We start from the raw sequence: 21,788 nt of genomic DNA, 5'->3' as shown, positions 1-21,788 counted from the left end.
GGAATATCAATTTAAAACACTTAGCTACTGTTTTAATTAGGGTTTCTATAGCTATGATGAAGACCATGACCAAACATAGCTTGGGGAACGAAGGGTTTATTACACTTCCAGATAACAGTCCATCACTGAGTGGAGTCAGGGCAGGAACATGGAGGCAAGAACTGATGCAAAAGCCACAGAGGAGCCCTGCTTACTGGCTGGCTTCTCCTCAATTGCTCACTTCATGTTTATTTCACCCAAGAGCACTAGGTAACTAGGTAACTGCCTAGGGAATTTAGGGAGCCATGCTCTGGGAGGGAGACATTAGTGCCCAAGGCAAAGAGGCCCCCAGTATCCAAAGAAAGGCTCTCTGAGGAGACTGGTGACAGAGAGGCAAGATGGCGGGGGTGGGGGGGTGGGGGGGGGAGAGAGAACCATGGCTTGGGGGGGGGGGGTCGCCGGATCTCACTCCTGGGAACTGGAATGGAGATTGGAAAGGTGTTCTTGGTGCCTTGTGCATATGGCGGCCTGGGAAGACAAGGTTGTGGGGAAGAAGGGCTGTCCAGAGGGAGCGGACATCAACAATTGCATTGAGGGCTTTGGGAAGAGGCCACTTGAGGGCACATTTAGAAAGAAGACTTTAGAAATTGTAGAGCAGGTTATCCTGCACGCAGGGCTCATTCCACATGCTCAGGGACTGGGATGCTAGTCAGTGAAGTCCTCCCGGACACAGGGTGTGATATCACCATACCATAGCACAGAAGTTTCCTGCCAGCCCCGATGCCCACCAGCCCTGCCCAGCCCCATCCAGCACCCCCCCAACACCTGTGTCCATCTATCTATACCTGTCTAGTCAATGATACCTCTGCAAACCTGTAAGTACAGCTTCTCTCCAGAGCTGTGCTGTGGACCACACAAGCTCCAGAGATAGCTGAGATCTGGAGGAGAAAGAGCTGCCCAGGATGCTATGTCAACCGAGGCTACAAAGAGTAGGTCCAGCTACGGCCCAGTCTCACCTAAGGGGGCAGCATTGCCGTTTTCCTTCTAAAGTGTCTCTCTGGGCCTTTCCTACACAGCTACACAATGGCATCTCAGCTCACACTGCCGAGATGGGCATTTCACATAGAGGTCCTGTTAGCCAGCGGGTCAAAATGTTCTCTGCTATAAGAAATAGGAGCCCTGGTCCAATAAGGACCATGATTTGGGACTTCAAGTCTAGCTCTGTCCTGCTTAGTGCCAACCAGTATCCTGAGGTGACCAGGAGGTATCAAGCTTAGAGTGTGTGATGACAGAGACCACTCAAGGAAGAAAAGGTCCTCAGACACACAGAGATCACCTGCTTCTGCCTTCTGAGTTCTGGGATTAAGGGTGTGTGTATACCTGGCTTTTTTTTTTTTTTTTTTTTTTTTTTTTTTTTTTTTTTTTTTTTTTTTTTTTTTTTGAGACAGGGTCTCACTGTGTAACCCAGGATAGTTTAGAATTCACTCTGTAGCCTGCAGAGTGCTAAGATTAGACGTGTAATCCACCACACCCAGCGGTGGCTTGGCTTTTAACTTATTTTCCACACTCCTGGACTGAGACAGTCATGAGCTCTGCCCAGTGACTCACCCAGGCTGCTGTGTAGTTAGGAGTCAGGCTTCATTCAACAGGAGACAGGAAGGGGGAGAAACATGGTCTCTTTTTATGTAGAAGCAAACAGACTGAGCGGGCCGGAAGGGCCTGAGGCTGCACAGGGGAAGGAAGGAAGCAGGTGTGGGAATGGGTTAGGTTGGCAGGCTTCAGCTCCTGCCTTGTCAGAAGTAAATCCCAAAGGGCTTAGAGGCACACTCTAAGGTTCAGGGCTGCCTACACCCCTCCCTCACCCACACTTTGGGTTAGCCTCATTTCCCTGTTGAGCTTTTTGTATTTCTGTCTGTACAGAACAGAAATACCAAGCTTGAGTGCTCTTCACAAATTTAAGACCATCTTTCCACAGTGCTCAGCTCCAAGTTAGAGAGTTCGCTAAAGGGTGGAGAGAGTTTCCTGCTCTTCCAGAGTACCAGGGCTCAACTCCCAGAACCCACAGGGCAGTAGCTCACAACTGTGTACCTCCAGTCCTTGGGGGAATCCAATGACACCCTCCCTCTCTCGGCCTCCACTGGCAGAGGAATGCATGTTGTGCACAGATGTGCATGTAGGCAAAACACTCACACACATACAAGATAATGATTAAAAAATTCATTGAGATCCTCCTGCCTCTGCCTCGGAGTATTGGGATTAAGGCATGTGGCACGACTCCTGGCCCCAACTTTCTTTTTTAAATGATTTGTTGTTAAAATGGTGTGTGTGTGTGTGTGTAACTTTAATTTTTTCAAATCATATTTTTAATGATGGTTCTTAAATGCTTTAACCTTCCTTGTAGCCCCCCACCCACCAGAGGTAGTGGAAAAGAAAGGATATGGGGAAGTGGACCTGTTTAGAAAGGTTCTTTGGAGCAACTCCTGTCTGTGTTGTCTGAAAATCGGCAGTTCAGGTCACAGGTCAGCAGGCAGCAGCAGCTCAGCACACTCTCAAACACTTCACAGACACACCAGCATTCCTCATTGGTAGAGCTGGGTTAGCAACAGTGGTGACAGGACCTAGCAAAGACAGCTAGGCTTCAGCATGGATCTCAGAATGTGCATTCAATCAGTCCTTGGAAGCAGCAACAAACTGCAGTATACTACTAGAAGGTTTTTTTGGTGCATTTCTCTCTATGGAGTCCCGACAAATACAGCTCAACTACATAATGTAAGGTGGACCAATACATGTGTGTCGTCAGCAAAGAATCCTTCACCATGTGTCCTTTCACGTGCTTGCTTTAGCAGAACATCCTCTCTCCTGTGTCTACTTCAGCCAAAGGTTCCTTCATGAGTCTGCCTTAGCCAACAGACTTTCCAAAGAACCCTTAAGTTTTCCACTGTGTGTGTGTGTGTGTGTGTGTGTGTGTGTGTGTGTGTGTGTGTGTCATTGCTGGCATATGAGTTCAGGTACCCTGGGAAGCCAGAGAGGCACTTGGTCTTCCTGGAGTTGCAGGCAGTTATGAGCTGCTCATCCTTGGGCTCCCTGCAAGCACAGTACAAACTCTTAACCGCTGAGCCACTACTGCAGTCTTTTCCCACCCTTCTTGTAATGTGCAGGACAGGTTTGGATGTCGACCTTAGATTGTTCTTACAGAACTATTTGAGAAAGATTTTCTCATTTTAAGATTTTTTGGATAGGCCTGTGTAAGGTGGTTGATGCTTCTTCAGTTCAACAAACAGTATAAAACCCAGAGTGTCAGTATGTGTGGTAGTTTTAATGAGAGTGACCCCTATAGGTTCATATATTTGAAAGCTTGGTCCTTATTAGGTCCTATTTGGGAAGGACTAAAAGGTGTGTCACTGGGGTTGGGCTTTGAGGTTTCAAAACTCTCTGCCTTTTGCTTGTGGATCAGAAGTAAGTACTAAGCTATTGCTCCTGTGCTATTTCTGCCTGTCTGTTGTCTGTTCACCACCGTGATGGTCATGGACTCTCTCTCTCTGAAATTGTAAGCAAATCTCCAATTAAATGCTTTCTTTTCTAGGTTACCTTGGTCATGGTGTCTCTTCAGAACAATAGAAAAGTAACTACGATAGTATCGGAATAGTCTTACAAACTGAATTTATTTAATAGGTGTTGGATTATCCAGACTTTCTTTTCTTCCTGTGTCAGTTTTGGCAAACTGTGTTTCATTAAAAATTTTAAATCACCATGAAGTTGTATATAGTATTTTCTTCTATCCTTCTATTTTTTAAAAAATTAAATGTTGTGTGTGTGTGAGTGGGGTGTGTGTGTGATGTGTGTGAGTGCACTTGCTCACCTGAGTGTTCACGAGGCTGGAAGACTCCCAGGAGCCTTGTCTTGTTGAGAGTACAGCACAAAGGTCCTTTCACTCACAGATCTCCAGAGAAACCAGTAGTGTTAAGCACGTGTGCTTGTTTTTCCATTGGGGAAGATGAAAACGCCTGTTCTTCCATCCAGAAACCTGGATTTGCATTGGAAGTGGACATGATTGACAGCCTGGTGAACTGCGCAACCTGCTGGCCCAGGGCATATCAAACTCCCACAATCAGAACTGGAGGTGGCGAATAGTGCAAATGACCTGTGTGCTATCTGTATAGCTGAGACCAGGCCAGAGCCTTCCTTAGGCCATTAGGCAAGTATAGGTCCCTTATCTCTAGAGAGCATCTCGTTGGAATAAATGACAGGTGCCCTGGGTCGCGTTCTGATGTAATTATGTTTCTTTGTGCCTCCAGGATTGTGTTACAGCAGGAAACTTTTTTTCCTCCGAATGATACTGTGTTTAATTTGTTGAGAATACACTGCCTGAGATCAGATTCCCCACGTTTGATCCAGGTTGATGAAGTCAATCTGAACCTGCTTTCTATTCCCATCATTTTATTCTTGATTCCCTGCCTGGACACCTGCAGGCTCCCCCTCCTTCTCTAACACGCTCTCCACCTCGTTTCCTAAGACAGGATCTGTCAGTGGTACTTGAGTCAGACTCATGCCCCGCAAGCCCCAGGGATCTCCTCTTCTTTGCCCCAATAGCAGTGGGACTTACTGGTTTGTAAATATTTAAAGTTAGATTCTGGATTCTTGGCTTAATAGAAGCCTTTGGAGTGTGGTGAAGCCTTGGATATGTGTGTGGTTGAAGATACTGCAAACTGGTTGATGATGCCAGGCTTTTACTTGGGTTTGTACTGTTTTTGTGATTGTTCACTTGGAAATATTTCCATTGTAGGGCTGGAGAGGTGGCTCAGGGATTAGAAAGCAATGACTGCTCTTTCAGAGTTCCTGAGTTCAATTCCTAGCACCCACATGGTGGTTCACAACCACTTTATTTTTGTTGTTGTTGTTTGTTTTTGTTTTTGTTTTTGTTTTGAGACAGGCTTTCTCTGTGTAGCCCTGGTTATCCTGGAACTCACTCTGTAGACCAGGCTGGCCTTGAACTCAGAAATCTACCTGCCTCTGCCTCCGAAGCGCTGGGATTAAAGGTGTCCACCACCACTGCCCGGCTCACAACCACTTTATAACTGTAGTCCTGGGAGATCGAGACAGGGTTTCTCTGTGTAGCCCTGGCTGTCCTGGAACTCACTCTGTAGACCAGGCTGGCCTCGAACTCAGAAATCCACCTGCCTCTGCCTCCCAAGTGCTGGGAATAAATAAATAAGTCTTTTAACAATTTTATTGTGATTTATTATTTATTGCCCCATTATAAGTGTGGTGTTTCATTTCCAAGCATTTGGAGACTTCCATTGGTTAATTTTGTAATTTAGCTTTAATTCAGAGAGTAATCACTGTATGATTTCAGTTCCTTGAAATTTGTTGACACCTGCTTACGGTTCCAGGTGTAGTCTGTTTTGGTGTGTGTGTGTAGAATATGTATTTTATAGCTCTAAGTGAAATGTTGTACTTAACACGAGTTAGGTCAAGTTAGCAAATCCCACTGTTGGGACTGTGCAGTCGGGTCAAAAGAAGAACAGAGTCTAGGAGATGACGTTGACCTTGGAAATCTATATGGAAAAGGGAGCCGTGATTCACTACCTCACTGTTCACGACGATGTTTGTGATCCATCATAGGTCTACATATGAACTCTAAAATAACTAAGCTTCTGAACACGGCTGTGGTCCAGTACTCCGGACGCAGAGCCTGGATGATCCCTGCAAGGTGGATCAGCTGGTCAACACGGAGTTCCAGACAAGCTTTGTCACTCTCTGTCTCTCTGTGTCTGTGTCTGTGTCTGTGTCTGTGTCTGTCTCTCTCTCTCTCTCTCTCTCTCTCTCTCTCTCTCTGTCAAAGGAAAATACCCTAATGAGAGATAACTAACTACAAATTATATATTGGACTTCATATAAATAAGTCCAGCTCATTAAAAGTAAAGTCAGACTGGAGTGGGAGCGGGTATTTGCAGTATCTTCAACCACGCACATATCCAAGTCTTCACCACACTCCAAAGGCTTCTATTAAGCCAAGAATCCAGAATCTAATTTTAAATATTTACTTATTTTTGTTTTGTGTATGAATGTTTGCCTGCCTGCAGGTCTGTGCACCCCGTGCATGCCTGGTGCCCTCGGAGGTCAGAAAAGGGCATCAGATCCCCTGGAACTACAAGAATCCAGGATCTTTAATGAGCTCCTACAAGGCAATAAGGAAAAGATAAGTCAGCCAATTTTAAAATGGAACTCGGTGCGCCCCAGTGGGTTGGTGTCAGAGCTGGATGTTCTTCGCGCTGCCTGCCGGGACAGCTCCAGCCTGGCGGCGTTCCCGGGCGCATCCCGAGAACTTGTGTTGGCCTTTCTTAAGCCGGGGAGGCGTTGGGCAGAGCTAGGCTGCGGCTCCGCCCCCGGGGGTTACCGTTTCCTTAGAAGGCGAAGCCCTAAGCCTGGCTTCTCGCCCGCGGGGAGCCCGCGGTACGCCTCCCGCATCCCTCAGGACCAGGACTTCTGCGAGCGCGCGGGAAGACCGGCGGAGCTTGTGCTTCAGCTCGGGCGTGGACGGGGCGGGCGCTGGGGCGGGGCGCTCGCTCGCGGGTTTGAATGGAAGGGTCTAGACCGGCGGAGACGGCGGCGAGCGGGTCCTGAAACCAGAACTCCACCGTCGCCCTGCGCGCCATGAGGAGGGAGAGGTGAGTCGGGCGGGTGTGGAGTCGGTCCCCTGGATGTAGCGCCATGGGAACGGCGACACCGGGAACAAACACTGGCTCTGCGAGGTGCGCAGGTGCGTTGCCTCCGAGCCCAGGGACCGCTGAGCAGTTTGGAGCCTTCTTTAGGACCCGACTCGCCGGTTGGGAGGAGCCCGCGGGGTCCTGCTTATCGGCTGGTCGCAGCAGGCTATCCTGCATCTTCCGTCGCCCCCAAACTGGTCCTGGAGCCCGGGCGCTGTGATCAAAGAACCTATCGCCACTTCCTCGCGGTGTTTCCAACCCTTGGCCACCGCAGGGACCTGCGAGATTTAATTTAGAACCTAAAATGAACGTGACACTGTGTTTTAAAAGGCTTGGGGTGCAAAACGAGAGGTTGTCAGAAACCGGCCCTTTTTGAGGGCGGCTCCCAGCCGACCTCCTGTGAGGTTTGAATCGGTCCGGGACGCGACCTGGGCGCTCGCGGTGGAGACCGCTGTGCCTCGCGCCGCGCCTCCGGGTCTTCTTGCGTGGCAGGAGTCCCTTCGCCACTTGGCTGGAGGCGATCTGGGCCGAACTCAGTCTGTTCGTAGGTGTGGCGCCTCTTGCCTGCGCTCTGGCCATGGAGGTGCTGCGGCGCTCTTCTGTCTTTGCTGCGGAGATCATGGACGCCTTTGATCGCTCGCCCACAGACAAGGAGCTGGTGGCCCAGGCTAAGGCACTAGGCCGGGAGTACGTGCACGCGCGGCTTTTGCGCGCCGGCCTCTCCTGGAGCGCTCCAGAGCGTGCCTCGCCTGCCCCTGGAGGACGCCTGGCAGAGGTGTGCACCGTGCTGCTGCGCTTGGGTGAGTGTGGGTCACCAGCAGGTACCATCCCAGGCCGCCTCGCTATAGCTGGTTAATGGGCTTGCCCGCTGTGTTTCGGGGTTCGCGGTACAGCTGTTCTGCACTGACATTTCCTTCTCTAGACACGACCAGCCCCTCTGCGGCTGTGCCTCACCCTCCCTCTGGCGTAAAGAGGCGGCGTGCGTGGGAGCCCAAATCTGTCTGGAATGGAGAGGGTGCAAGGATAGGCCACCCAGGCTGGTGCTGCTCTGTTCATCCCCAGGCTTGCCTGCTTGCTGGCTCCTTTGTCAGCTTCCCCCCTCCCTGGTGCCGGCTTAGTCCAGATCACAGACATTCTTGCCATAAAACACAGAAAGCTCTGGAAGAGCAATATTTTAGCAGCTAAACTTTATTGTGACCCTTGTACTCTGCTGGACCAAAAAATCCTTTGTGGTACCACGTGCCCCAATATTTGTTTTGGAAAATAGGCCTTTCAGTTATTGGCCGAGGTCCGACACCCACTGCAGTTTCCCTTGATGGGAAGCCCCCAACCCCCACCCTGGGCCTTCTTGAACACTTGTTTCTGGGGGTCACTCACAGCTAGGTCAGCAGCTCTCTTTAGATCCTCTAAGGCCTGGACAGGTGATGGGAAGGATAACTGTCCTTGATCCAGGACAGTTCACAATACCACAGCCAGATAGGGGCCTGGGGCTATAAGGGACTAGGAATGAGAGCAGAGATCAAATAAGTGAGTGAGTGGGTGTCAGAGAGAGCAGGCGTGCTTTCTCCTAGCTGGAGGGAGCCCTGTAAGACCTGGCTTCCTGGGAGATGAGGTGTGCACACATGCTGTTTTCTATAGACCCTGCCTCTTTGTGCTGGGCTTGCCTCAAGGAGCAGGGCTGCGTAAACCTGGGCTGTTCAAGAGTTAGAGGGAGGTGGAGTCCATTCGTTCCGAGGTGGGTTTCCAGGAGGGTTGTGCATGGACAGAGTGGAGCTATCTCTGGGTATGTGGAGAGAGTGAATGAGAGGTTTGGTAGGGTAAACTCGTCAGACAAAAGGAGACCATTGGCTCTCTCTGGAGAGAGGACATGCTGGCCTCTTGTAAGTCCCTGGGGGACTGGAGTGGCAAAAGGAAAGTCCTGCCTTGGGTCTGACCCACACAATTTCTGTCTTCACAGTCGTTTGGCAGGTCCTGAGAACCTTTGTACAAAGGCGCAGGTGCAAAGGCTTGCCCTCAGCAGGAGCCCTCTCGGTACTCAGAAACTTTAAGACCTTTTCCCATTACCCAGTGCTATTCCCACCCTCTGGGGTTCAGAGCCTTCTAGACAGCTAAGTGGATTCCCAGCGGGAGAGAGCCTGAATGCACATGTGTTCTTGTTCAGGTTATGCTTGGTGCTGTCATGATTGTTTAAGGTGAATTCTTCTAAGGTCAGCTATCTCTTCCTGACCCCAAGCATGGTCCCAGCCACAAACAGGAAGCAGGCTAGCTTGTGTCCCCGAGCCTTCTCCAAGGGTCAGTCTCCAAAGGCCCCCAGGGTTTATCCTTGGCAACAGCCAGGCAAGCGTTGGGAATTTCCATGCTATCGCTTCATCCCCTGTCCCTGCCCCTCCTCCTGATTCTGCTCTGGTTCCAGATCTTAATTAATTAGATAGAGCCCAGCTGGCCTCAGGGATGACGTGGGGGCCCTTATCGCCGGGACAGGCCAGGCAGCAACAGCATTTCCCTATTTGCTTTGGCTAGAAAAGTGGCTGGGCCGGGGACACCCAATCAGAGGCTGTGTGGGATTCCGGGCACCATCTTTCCCTGTGCATGCATCATACTGCCAAGGGTACTGTAGCCTGGGGGGCAGGTGGGACTGTAGAAGGCATCTCCTTGGCACAGCTCTGGTTGGGCTGATGTAGTCCCACATAAAAACACACCCATTTGGCACCAGGAACCTAGGTTGGCATGTGGGCGGTAGGTACCATTGTCCTAGGCCTTGGCTCAGTCTAAGTCAATTCAATGAGCCATTACCAGTGATGGTAATGCCAGTGCCTAAGCCAGCATCATCCTATTAGGTTGTAAGGGGGTGACTGCATATATGTGGTTTACCAGCCAAGACCCTCTCTGTGTTGGGCTCTGCCTGCCTGCCTGCCTGCCTGCCTGCCTGCCTGCCTGCCTGCCTGCCTGCCTCAGTGAGTCACTGAGCAGGCACCACCCATGTATCAGGATTCCTGTCCCACTGGCCCAGCCAGCTTGCCCTAGGGGGCTTGGAGGTTCCACAGTCTCTCTAGTCTCTTTGTTCATGTGGCCAAAGTTGGGAAAGTCAAATGAAGCAAGATAAGGTGAAAGGGTGGGAGTCAAACAGGTTAAGTGGGGGTCAGAGCCTATCGAAGGGAAGGTGTTAGCTTGGAGGTCAAGTGGGGTTAGGTGGATCTGGTATACCATTGAGTCTTGGTCAGTGCTGGCCAGAAGGGCTAAGGTGTGAGAGGACCTGACCCACTGTGTGCCCATGCAGGGGATGAGCTGGAACAGATCCGTCCCAGTGTATACCGAAATGTGGCCCGGCAGCTGCACATCCCCCTACAGTCTGAGCCTGTGGTGACGGATGCCTTCCTCGCGGTGGCAGGTCACATCTTCTCCGCAGGTAGGTCTGGCTTGTTTCCCTGAGGTACCACTGGGAAGGGCTCGACATGTGTGGATCAGGCAGGCTTGCAGGGATAGAAAAGTCTTGGGGTCCCCTAACACAGCCCTATGGGTTCCAAAATCACTGCCATCATACATGTCTCTGAAACTTGGGGCTGTTCTGAACCATGTAACAGAGCATCCCAGTGAAGAGCTGGCTCACACAGCGCTGGGAGGGGTGATGGGGATTTTTGCCTTTTAGTTTTATTTATTGATTTGTTTTGTTTTGTTTTTCGAGACAGGGTTTCTCTGTGTAGCCCTGGCTGTCATGGAACTCACTCTGTAGACCAGGCTGGCCTCGAACTCAGAAATCCGCCTGCCTCTGCCTCCCAAGTGCTGAGATTAAAGGTGTGCGCCACCACTGCCCGGAGTTTTATTTATTTATTGATTTTTTTTTTTTTTTTTTTTTTTTTTTTTTTTTTTTTTTTGTGGTAGGGGTCCTTTGTGTAGCCTTGGCTTTCCCGGATCTCTGCTCTGTAGACCAGGCTGGCCTCGAACTTAGAGATTCACCCACCTGAGTGCTGGGATTAAAGGTGTGCACCACCACATCTGTTTTTTTTTTTTTTTTAATTACATTTTAATGTGTGTGTGTGTGTGTGTGTGTGTGTGTGTGTGTGTGTGCGCTCAAGCACTGAACCATACAGCACGTACTTGGCCGTCAGAGGACAACTTTCGGAGGTGGCTCGCTCCTTTTATCGCTCAGTCCCTGACGTTGAACTCAAGCCTTCAGGCTAGGCTGTAGGTGCCTTTATCTTCTGAACCACCCTGCCAGCCTAGCTGCTGGTCATTCTGAAGGCTGTTGACACAATCCTGCCATTTGATAGTGGCTGGGTACTGAGGCTGTGATATCCTGCAGGGCAGCGGTTCTCTGAGGGATTGTGGTGGCAACATATCCTGGGCTTTTAGTGACCACGGTACTTAAATTTCCACAGCTAGATCCACGTGAGGCATTTCAAACACGGAGCATCCCTAAGTCAGTGAGAGCGGCCAGTCATGGGGCACTCTAGATCAGGAGGGACACCCTGGTCTGGATTACTGTGAGCATACTCACCCTGGACTCTCCAAGGAGCTTCCATGTTTGCTTCAGGAGTGACAGGCAAGCTCCTGTGGCCCCTCCCACTTGGCCTCAAGTTCCCTCCCATTCATTACCCTAGACTTACTGGAGGCTGCCAGATTCACCTCCTCCGACCCTCCCGTTCCACTCTCTTAGACACCTTGTTGTCCACATGTATCATTTACACCAGATTTATGTGGTCTTTCCTAGGAGTGGGAAGGCCCAGGCCAGCCTCAGGAGCATCATATGGCAGATCAGGGTCAGCTGGTCTATACTAAAACTGCTGAGAGCTGGGCTGTGGGACATAGGCTAGTGTGTGGGTGGTGGAGTGGGAGAGGCAGAGGACTGTGGCGTGGGGTGGGAGAAACGGTACCAGGAGGTTTTTGGGGTTTTTTGTTGTGTTTTTTCGAGACAGGGTTTCTCTGTATAACCCTGGCTGTCCTGGAACTCACTCTGTAGACCAGGCTGGGTCTCAAACTCAGAAATCCACCTGCCTCTGCCTCCCAAGTGCTGGGATTAAGGCGTGCACCACCACTGCCTAGCGGTACCAGGAGTTAATGGGCAGGCTCCTGTCCCTTCCTTGAGGGGTAACCTGCAGGGACTTGGTGGGAGTGGCAGTGGGTAGGGCTCAGGAAGGAAGCCAGCAGACAGGCATTTTGGGTGGAGGACCACCACCCTTGCCCTCTCTGGAGCTTTCCAGCTGACGCCAGCCACGAGTGGCCGCCTGGGTGTCTGTCTCCAAGCTGTCAAGCAGGCTAGTTTACGAGCCATGGATGGCTGGATTTATAAGGAACCTTTTTGCTTTGGAGACTACAGATCTGGTCTGTTGATGGCTGCGGTGAGCCTAGGACCTTGCGGGGCTGGGTCTCTGTTAGTGGTAGGTGTGAGCAGGAGAGAGGGTCCGGGGCCTTGAGTGGTAGTGAGTGTGACCTGGGGAATAACCTCACCCCATGTCCAGCATCCCTGTTTGATGTAAGCCTACCCTGAACATGGAGGCATGGCAGAGAGGTACTCAGTCTGGGAGATCCTCTCAGGGAGACACCCTTTCCATGGGTGTCTGTCTCTAAGCTTCGGGAGGTGGGGGTGGGATGGGGAAGGAAGGCCATAGAAATGTAGGGTGGTCACATCTCACTGGCGGCCAGGAAGCACCAGCAGACTTACAAACAAGCACCTTCGATGGTCAGTATCAGAGTCATCATGCTGGAATGGCTTCATCTAACTAGGATGGCCAGACATCCACAGTGTTGATGAGGCCTGCTCAGAGCTGGTAGGACATGTGTGGAGTACGACACTGTGGAAAGCAGCATGGCAGGTCCTCAAATGGTGAAGCATGGCGTTTCCACATGACCCACCGAATCGACAACTAGGTTTGTACCTGAGAGAACTAAGACCCAAGAGAAGCCTGGTTGTGTGTTCCCTGCAGCATTATTTGCAGAGTCAGAAGTAGTAACTCTCTGTGTCCATTAATTGACTAATTGATCAATACTCCATGTGGAGTATTAGCCACGAAGAGGACTGAGGCAGTGCAGTGCCTTCAATGTGCCACACACAAATTCCATTTGTGCAAAATGTACAGAGTATGTTAACAGCAGATTAGGATTTGTCGGGGTTGGGGGACCAGGGGCTCTGTGGATACGATGTTCTGGATGCTGCTGGAGAACTGGTTCAGCAGTTAAGAGTACTTACTATTTCCCACTTCGTAGCTTACAAGCAGCTGGAACTCCAGTTGGATCCAGTTCTATGTGACCTGAGCCATTTTCTGGTCTCTGTGGTGCAGACATATGTGCAGACAAAACACCCATATGTATTACAAATAAATAAATAAATCAGGCTGGGTGTGGTGGCACATGCCTTTAATCCCAGCTCTCAGGAGGCAGAGGCAGATGGTTATATGAGTTTGAGGCCAGCCTGGTCTACATAGAATGTTCCAGAACAGCCAGGATAGAAGGCCATAACAGAAAGCCCTTGTCTCAAGAGACAAATACCACACTGCACCCCCAACTTTAAAATAATGAAATAATGTTCCAGAATTAGATGGTTGTACATGTTTATAGTTAGATAGTTTATAACTATAGTTTGCACATGTTTGTGGATATACAAACCAGAGCCTAGGGGAAGAAGACGCTCTGCCTGGCGTGCCCCTGGACAATATCTTCCCCTGCTCCTTACTGGGAATGTTGCCACCCCATGGAACACACTGTTTAACAGGAAGACATCAAAGCTCCTTGGTTCTTGTGATGGGCTCAGACTGGGGCATTCTGGGTGACTCAGATGCTAGGCCCATCCTCCATGTCATCAAGGGAACAAACAGATAAAGGCAGAGCAGCCTATGAGGATGTGACTGGGCACTGCCACCTGGCTTGGCAGACTATGAGCTGGAGCTGTGTTCTTGGAGAGACAAGAAGCCAGAGCAGGGCTCAGCAGGGCTTACAGACCTGGGTTTACCTGGAAAGAAGAGCAAGTAACTCCTGGGAGCATTAGACGCTGGTGTGCGGCACTGCCAGCTTTCAGGAGTTTTTCCCCTATTCTTTTTCACTGAGGTAACATGTATATGGTCATTTAGCCACATTAAATGTCAGCTATGGTGGCATTCAGCACACTCAGAATGCTGTTTGTCCTACTTCTGAGGACATTCTGCCCATCCGCAGTCACTCCCTGTCCCTCGCCCCCAGGCCTTTCCGAATCTGTTCTGTCTCAGCGGGTATGCCTGCTTTCTGTAGGTGGACTGACTGGCTTGGGATCTGTGCCCTTCTGTGTTTGGTTCTTTCTCCTTGTTGTGGCATTCATTGTGGCATTCATCAAAACTTCACTCTGGCTCTTGGCTGTATAAATGCTGTTACACAACCCCAGCAGTTTGCTTGCAAGCGAGCATGCAGTTTTTCCCTTTTGGAATGTGAATGGTACGGTGGTGAATGTGTGCTGGTTCAGGCGCCGTATGAGGTTCTTCTGACTGCTGTATGAAGGTGGGTGGAGGGGAGTTTCACAGTCTGTAAATGCTAGTGCTTAGGTCAGTGTCTCAGAGGGCCTATGGCTGGCCGTGTAAGCTCCTCAGGTATGGACAAATGTTCTCTAACTGTCTGCCCTAGCAAAGCTGTGAACAGAACCCTTATCTCTCATCTTCATGAGTGTGTGTGTGTGTGTGAGTGTGTGAGTGTGTGTGCGTGTGTGTGTGTGAGTGTGTGTGTGTGGGTATGAGTGTGTGCAGATGCCCATGTGTGTGTAGGTAGAGGTTAATGATGTATCTTCCTCCAATTCCTTTTTGAGACAGTCTCTCAGTCGACTTGGAGGTCAATGATGACTAGGCCAGGAAGCCCCAAGGATCCTTCTGTCTCCATCACCCCTGCCCCATCTTTTTGATGCCAGCATGCTTGGCTTTTTTTGTATGGCGCTGAGGATCTGAACTCTGGTCCTTCATGCTTGCAAACACTTGTCTGTCTTTCCAACCCCTAAAGCTTTAACAGGGTAGGCCACAGCGCCATCTTGTAATAATGTATCTTCTTGTGTTGTTAACAAGGGGAAACAGGTTTGAATTTTTCAAATGCTATCTGTTATTTGTACATTTTTTTGGCTCCTTCAATCTCAAGATCCTCTTGCTTCAGCTTCCTGATACAGGGATTACCTGAGTACATACAATCACGCCTACCCTGTCTGTCTTTCTTTCCTTTCCTTTCCTTTCCTTTCCTTTCCTTTCCTTTCCTTTCCTTTCCTTTCCTTTCTTTCCTTTTTTGGTTTTTCCTTTTTTGGTTTTTCGAGACAGGGCTTCTCTGTGTAGCCCTGGCTGTCCTGGAGCTCACTCTGTAGACCAGGCTGGCCTCAAACTCAGAAATCTGCCTGCCTCTTCCTCCCAAGTGCTGGGATTAAGGCGTGTGCCACCACTGCCCAGCCTACCCTGTCTTTTTAAGACACTTATTTAATTTTTAATTACGTGTATGTTTGTACCTGTGTGTGGATATGTTCCTGTGTGTTCAAGGTGCCCTAGGAGGTCAGAGGCATCAGATCTGCTTGGATCTGGAGTCACAGGTAGTAGTGAGCTGATTGTAGGTATCAGGGACTGGACTTGGCCCTCTGGCCTCTCTAACTCCTGAGCCGTATCTCCGGCTCCCTGATCTGAGATAAGAACTTAGGTAGTCCAGGCTGGCCTGGAGGCTACGCAGCAGAGCATGGCTTTGATTGAACTCCTGATTCCCCTGCTTCTTCCTCAAAAGTGCTTTAATTGTGCCAGGACTTTACTCTTGTTTTCTGACAGTACTGGTGAAAGAATACAAAACGTCTCCATTTCCCCCCATTTTCATGTGTGATGCATACTCTGCATGTCTGTGGCCACATATGCACGCATGTCCTCATGGAGGCCCATGGATGATGGTGGCCGTTATCCTCAGCTACTCTTCTAATTTACAGAGGCAGAGAATTACTTCTAATTCTCACTGACAGGCAGAGCTTACTGATATGGCTAGTCTTGCTAGCCAGCTCGCTCTGAGGATCCTGTCTTTGCCTTCCAAGGCATTTATTGGGGTGTAAGGCATTTATTGGGGTATGGGCTGCCATATCCACTCAGCATTTATGTGGGTTCTGGGGACCTGAACTCTAGGTCTCAGGCTTGCACAGACTACTTGAACTCCTGGGCCATCTCTCCAGCCCCTAAATTCCCCCCCCCCTTTGTTTTTTTTGTTTGTTTGTTTGGTTTTTTCCGAGACAGGGTTTCTCTGTGTAGCCCTGGCTGTCCTGGAACTCACTCTGTAGACCAGGATGGCCTCGAACTCAGAAATCCGCCTGTCTCTGCCTCCCAAGTGCTGGGATTAAAGGCGTGCGCCACCACCGCCCGGCCCCTAAATTCTTATAAGTTAAGGCACAGCATATAATCCTCCCCACGTTTATCTATCCTATTTCCTGCCTCCCAGCAGGTCCATGGTCTGGGGAAAGGCGTTCTTGTGGACCTTGGCTTTTTTTTTTTTTTTTTTTTTTCTTTTAAATAATAAAGCAAGTGCGGGATAGGCCTTGACCTAGTGCCTGAAGAACAAGGTTCAGAGTTGCAGACAAAACAGGGTTAGATACACCCTTGAAGTTACCTGCTGTTCTCCTTGTCCAGTTCTGAGCCAGTCTGCACTGAGTTACATTGCTTCCTTGTGGACACCTCTATCAGATGAGGGTAAGGCTGGTCTCATCTTAGGCTCCAGCAGGTATGCATCAGAAGCTGGAAATCTCCATCTATCTATAAACTGCCTGAGAAGGGAACAATCTGACCTGCTGGAGACGATGGTCAAGCTGTACATGTAGCTGAGTGTCCTGTTGTGGTGGTGGCCTTCAAGGGGTGGGTGGGTGTTTCCTGGCTCCATTGTCATGGCTAGTCACCAGCTGGTGGCAGGCAGGAAAGCAGCTCAGAGAAGCTCAGCTCTTCATGTTCGTGGGCTGGGCACCAGTTTGGATCTGATCAACAACTATCTCTCTGTAGGTATCACATGGGGCAAGGTAGTGTCCCTGTACTCAGTGGCTGCGGGGCTAGCAGTGGACTGCGTTCGGCAGGCTCAGCCTGCCATGGTTCACGCCCTGGTTGACTGCCTGGGGGAATTTGTACGCAAGACCCTGGCCACCTGGCTTCGGAGACGTGGCGGATGGGTGAGCCTGAGAATCGGCGGGGCTGTGTAGTGGAGGTGCTGGGATACAGAAAGGTGGGATGGGATAGAAGATGGGGGCAGTAGGCAGGGGCTTCAGGACTCAGGGTTGCTCTGAGGCAGGCAAGTGCTGGCTCTCCTGTGTCTGCACGGACATGTTCCCTGATTCCAAACTCTTGTCTCCTTGCTGCTCCCAGAAGGTGCCTGGCAGAAAAAGGCCAATGGTACTCCCCCTCAGTACTGACCAAAGCACCCTCACTTACCTCTTGGGAGCCCCACTTCTCTGTGTTCGCAAGAAGACCTAGAGGTGGGGTGTCAGGATCTGCCTACACAGATGGACAAATCTCAAGATGCTTTTGGGTACTGGGCATGGAGGATGTGCCCTACCCAGAAGCCTGTTTTCGCCTATAATATGGGTAGACAAGCATGTGAGACTTGAGACTATTCCCCAACTAGCTCTCAGGTGTCCTGCTCAAGTTCTGGTCCAGATGGACTGCAGCCCCGTTCTCAGACATCTTTGTATGTTCCCTTTGTGATTTGGTAGACATTTTTCTAGCGCAAGGCACTAGGGGCCTCGGGTGTCTGGCTTTGCTAACTATTCCTTTTATCTCCCAGACGGATGTCCTCAAGTGTGTGGTCAGCACAGACCCTGGCTTCCGCTCCCACTGGCTCGTGGCCACACTCTGCAGCTTTGGCCGCTTCCTGAAGGCGGCATTCTTCCTGTTGTTGCCAGAGAGATGAGCTGCCCACTGGGGCAGGGGCCATTCCTAGGGTCCCTGGGCCCAACCCAAGGGGCCTACAGCACCTGCAAAGCACCTCCGTCACTCAAATTGGGAGCATTTAGCCCCTGGGGCCCCGTCCCAAACCCAATTCCTTTGTGGACTCTGGCTTCTGGGAGGGGTGAGTGGAGAGAGCCAGAGTCTGGAGCTGGCCTCGGTGTCTGCTGTAGCTCTTTTGGAACTCCTGCCAGAAGTCAGGGTCAGTGCACAGCCCTAGAGAAAGAGACCTGTGAATACTTTCACTGGATCTCCCAGGCCCCACCCAAGGAAGGGGCCTTCCCAGGACATGAGCTGGCCTCAGTCTGTGTGGGAAGCAGGTCTTGTACATTTGATCTGAAGGTGATTCTGGCTAATGCAGAAGTCAGGGATGTTACTGTCCCTAAAGGCAGAGTAGAGGGCTTCTTGCTGCTTAGGCTCTTTCTAGATGAAGAAGGTGTCCCTAAGCCACCATGGGTCCTTTGTGGAGGGGACCAGAGATGTAGGGCCTCAGGCTAGTTCACCTGACCAATGAACAAGAGATCCTATGGATGAGGTCTGTATCAGTTACACTCCAATAAAGCTTTACCCAACCAAGCATGAGACTCTACTCTGCTTTGTTTCTGTCCTCACAGGACTGCCAGATATTGCTGGCTCTAGCAGCTCGGAATCTGGGGAAGTCCACTCCTTCCCTAGAAGTTAACAGCCTTTTCTACCTGCTCTGTCCTGAATGGCTTTGGATTTGGTCTCAAGGGGGACCGTGAGGGAATGAAGAAAGAACACAGTCTCATGTACAGAAAAGCTGTGGCCAGGTAGGATGTGCGCACCCTGATGGCGCTGCAGCAACCTGGAAGGGGTAGCTAGTCTTAGTAGATGTCAGTAGGCACAGTCTCAGGCTGCAGTCATCTAGAGAGGAAGCTGCAGCCGTTGGGTTTTTACGTACTGGCCAATCGTTCATAAACGCTCGTACTTGCATACACTACCAGCATTCATTTAGACCAAAGTAAGCCTTTACCTGCCCGTGGGCCTGAGGCACTGGCTCCCCAACATGGCCACGCCTATGTCAAACAGTACATATTTATTTACTCAGGACTGTATCTTCTCCTCACACATTCACTAGGCTCTAACAGCCCCGTAGTGCTGAGGTACGTGCTGGCTGAATACACCCTGTCCTTCTGTGTTTCCTTGGGCCCTTGTTTTTGACTTGATCTAGCCTAGCTGCTTGTCCCCCCCACCCCACCCCCACCCACCCCTGCAGGCTGTGCGTGTTGGGGTAAGCTGTGTGTCAGTCTGGGGATGTCCTGTGGAAAGAATCCCTGTAGCCACATGGGGTTCACATCCCCATGGAGGTCAAAGAGGCAGTGAACCCCGACCTCAGGCTGAGCCGCTTTAGGATGTTTGGTAGCCCACTTTAGAAACTTTAGAGGTATGAAAGGTTTGTCTGGTGACACGAGAGAGTAGAGTTCTGATACTGGTTCTCCAGTCAGCCCGACTTAACAGTAGAGAGCTCTGTGCTGGTCTGGGGAAAGATGTTCAAAACATAGGGAAGGCCAGGTTCATTTGGACACTGTCCAAATGGAGTTCCATGCAAATAGCGGAGTGCCCCTAATTACACTGGACAACATGGGGAAAGAAAATGAGTACAGGGTTTCAAATTCCAAGCTCTGGCATTGTATAAAGCCCCCAGAGTGACATCTGCCCTAACAGAGACTCTTCTCCAGCCAGAGTTGAGGTTGCTGAGTGTCTGGCCCAGAGCTGCTCCTACCAGTGCCTGGACCGTGGCACTGGTCTCATGGAGATCTCCTGTTAAGGGGACGTCAGGAGCTGGAATGAGTTGCGTGGAAGGCCTTGAGGGAGCTGGGGACATTGGCCTAATGAGGGGACCTAGCCCACAGAAACAGCTTTTCACAGCTGCAGGTTTCTTCCTCTGAGGAGAGCAAGCCCTACCACCAGGAGATGACTACCAGCATTTCTAAGGCATGGTGAGGGCTTCCCAGGACCCCCCCCCCCGCCCCCACACTGCTATTTATAGACCTGCAGCTGAACATAAAAATAAATCCCTGTAGGACCCCAGAGGGTAGGGGGCAGGAAGTGCATTGTCTGAAGAATTTTTACTGTCTTATTTATTGACTGGACTAGCCAAGCAGAGGAGGTCAGTGTTATAGCAGGAGGTGGGAGAGGAAGCAGGACTGGTGGACCGGTTGGAGCACCGGACTACTGGTCACTGAATCAGTTGGAGATTTCCAATGTGTTGCTGTGTTGAGACAGAGCCTCTCTATTTAGTCTTGGCTATTCTGGTACTCAGTCTGTATATTAGGCTATCTTTAAACTCACAAAGATCTTCCTGCCTCATCTTTCTGTTCCGGGTTCAGAGTGCACTACAACACTGAGTTTAGCTAGCGAACGATGGAGAAGAGACTCAAAGACCTGGGGAGTAAATGCTGAGGTGGTCTGGGAGCTCCCTGTTCTAACCAGAGTGCCTGCCTCATTACCCCAGAGTCAGCCTTTTGCTGTAGGCCCAGAATGTATGTCCACCTCCTGGCTGACTTCACTGTAGGGGAGCCTCAGGCAGGACCCACTGTCTCCTGATGCAGGACTATTCCCCAAGGCTTACTGACTCCTGCTCAGGCTTTAGGACAGTGCTGGAACTAAGGCTTCTCTCTCATAAGGCCTCTGCGCCTTTGTTTTTCCTTGCTATACAATAAGGTCCGGACTGAGAACCGAGGAGTCTTCTAGCCAGCTGGCTTTCTGGTGAGTCACAAATTCCATAGATCCAAGAGGTTTCAGTGTTCGCGGTCCTGATGCCCCTCATAGCCCATCTTTACCTCATCTTGCCTACCACCCATCTCTAGGCCCTGCTGCTCTGCCGGCTCCTTCCTTCCTATAAAGTCCTACCCACTTACCCCATGCTCCCAGCCCCTAGAAGCCTCTGGGTGGCTGTGTGAACTCTGCCTTAGGATGGAACCCTTGTATGTGAGCATCACCAGTGTGGTCCTGGCATTTGCTGCCTGGTGGACAGCAGGTGGAAGGGTGTGGGGAGGAAGCAGGGAGGGGAAGGCAATGTGGCTGTGTGGGCGGTCTTGCCTCTGCAGCCTTCTGTCCTTGGATCAAATCCTTTGGTTTATTTCCAACGCAAGAAAATAAATGCTCAACACTAAGGACCCAGAAAAGCGCGGGGCTTAAAGTGGTGCAGAGATGAGTCTGCATGGTTAGAGGACACAACTGGGATGTGGTCCACGTCAACAAATAAAAGTTGCAGACATACATGGAACAAGAACTGTGAAAGTCCATATAAAGGAGGCTCTAACACCACCATAAAAACACAGGTAGGGCAGAATGGAGAGAAGGCTGGCAGGGGACCCTCGGACAGGACAGCACCCTGGGGAAGGGGGCATCCATAAACTCCATGCATTCCTTGTAAAACAGGATATTTTCTACCTTAATCAGAACAAGTTAATTATAGAATTCATGAAACAGGGGGCGGGGGAGAGAGTGCACATGTGTGAGCCAGCATGTGTGTCAGGAATCACTCCCGCCCCCAGTGAAGAGAAATGGGAAGAGAGTAGTCCTACTTGCTCCTATTCAGCCACGAGCACCAGCCTGACAGAAGGGGGAAGGCCAGGCTGAGACTGCAGTGTCCTCAAAAGTGCGGTCTGATAAAAGTGTCATTCATGCCTGGAGAGCTGCACTGTGTCCCCTGCACCAAGACCACTGGCCAGTAGAGCAAAGGCCAGTGTAAAACATAGGCAATACTAGAAAACAAATCTGTGAATTCTTTTGTGACCAAGGAATGAGCAAAATGTGCCTACGTGCGATTTTAGACCTAAGAATAATAAAGACAAAATTCACATGGAACGCAGGTACCATGTAATATTCTCCAATACGATGGTAATAATACAATATTGTCCAGTGGGGTGGAGGACCAGGATGTGGGGGCATGGGCTTTCCACGTGATCAAAATTTTGGGAAGTAGACACGACAGCTGCACACCATGACTGTACTATGTGACACAGTGTGACTATACTACATGACAGTTGGTTGCATACTCTTAAGATGATTAAAACATCAAATTTGGTGTTTGCATGCATTTCATAAGAATAAAAAATTGTAATTTAAAAGTGAGGTGAGGATTACTATTCTTAATTCAAAGGAGTTTGTGAACTCTGAGTCAAGAAAATCAAAATACCAGAGAAATATAAACCCAAATTAAGCATTTCCACCTCTTACTGGTCCAAATCTA

At 50.3% G+C, this 21,788-nt stretch overlaps 1 protein-coding gene across 2 annotated transcripts; it reads left to right on the top strand.

The window, feature by feature from the left end:
- Positions 1-6,319: 6,319 nt before the first annotated feature.
- Positions 6,320-18,145, top strand: Bok (BCL2 family apoptosis regulator BOK). 2 transcript variants are annotated; one of them, XM_076914704.1, is made up of 5 exons: positions 6,320-6,647; positions 7,224-7,486; positions 9,964-10,092; positions 16,634-16,797; positions 17,409-18,145. In XM_076914704.1, the coding sequence occupies exons 1-5, from the start codon at positions 6,634-6,636 to the stop codon at positions 17,532-17,534; spliced, it is 696 nt and encodes a 231-aa protein (XP_076770819.1). In that variant the 5' UTR covers positions 6,320-6,633; the 3' UTR covers positions 17,535-18,145. The 2 variants fall into 2 exon arrangements, with proteins under 2 accessions (XP_076770819.1, XP_034377841.1); XM_034521950.2 differs by having other exon boundaries at positions 6,325-6,647; positions 7,235-7,486.
- The last annotated feature ends 3,643 nt before the right edge of the window (positions 18,146-21,788 follow it).

This window comes from Arvicanthis niloticus, chromosome 17 (assembly GCF_011762505.2).
Source record: "Arvicanthis niloticus isolate mArvNil1 chromosome 17, mArvNil1.pat.X, whole genome shotgun sequence".
Lineage (NCBI taxonomy): Eukaryota > Metazoa > Chordata > Mammalia > Rodentia > Muridae > Arvicanthis > Arvicanthis niloticus.
Note: the sequence above shows the minus strand (reverse complement) of the source record. Positions and strands in the feature narration are given on the sequence as shown.

Excerpts from the sequence above, each read along its gene's own strand:
- Bok (XM_076914704.1), top strand. Across the intron at positions 7,487-9,963 it reads CACCGTGCTGCTGCGCTTGG|GGGATGAGCTGGAACAGATC; the intron begins GTGAGTGTGGGT and ends GTGCCCATGCAG. Across the intron at positions 10,093-16,633 it reads AGGTCACATCTTCTCCGCAG|GTATCACATGGGGCAAGGTA; the intron begins GTAGGTCTGGCT and ends ATCTCTCTGTAG.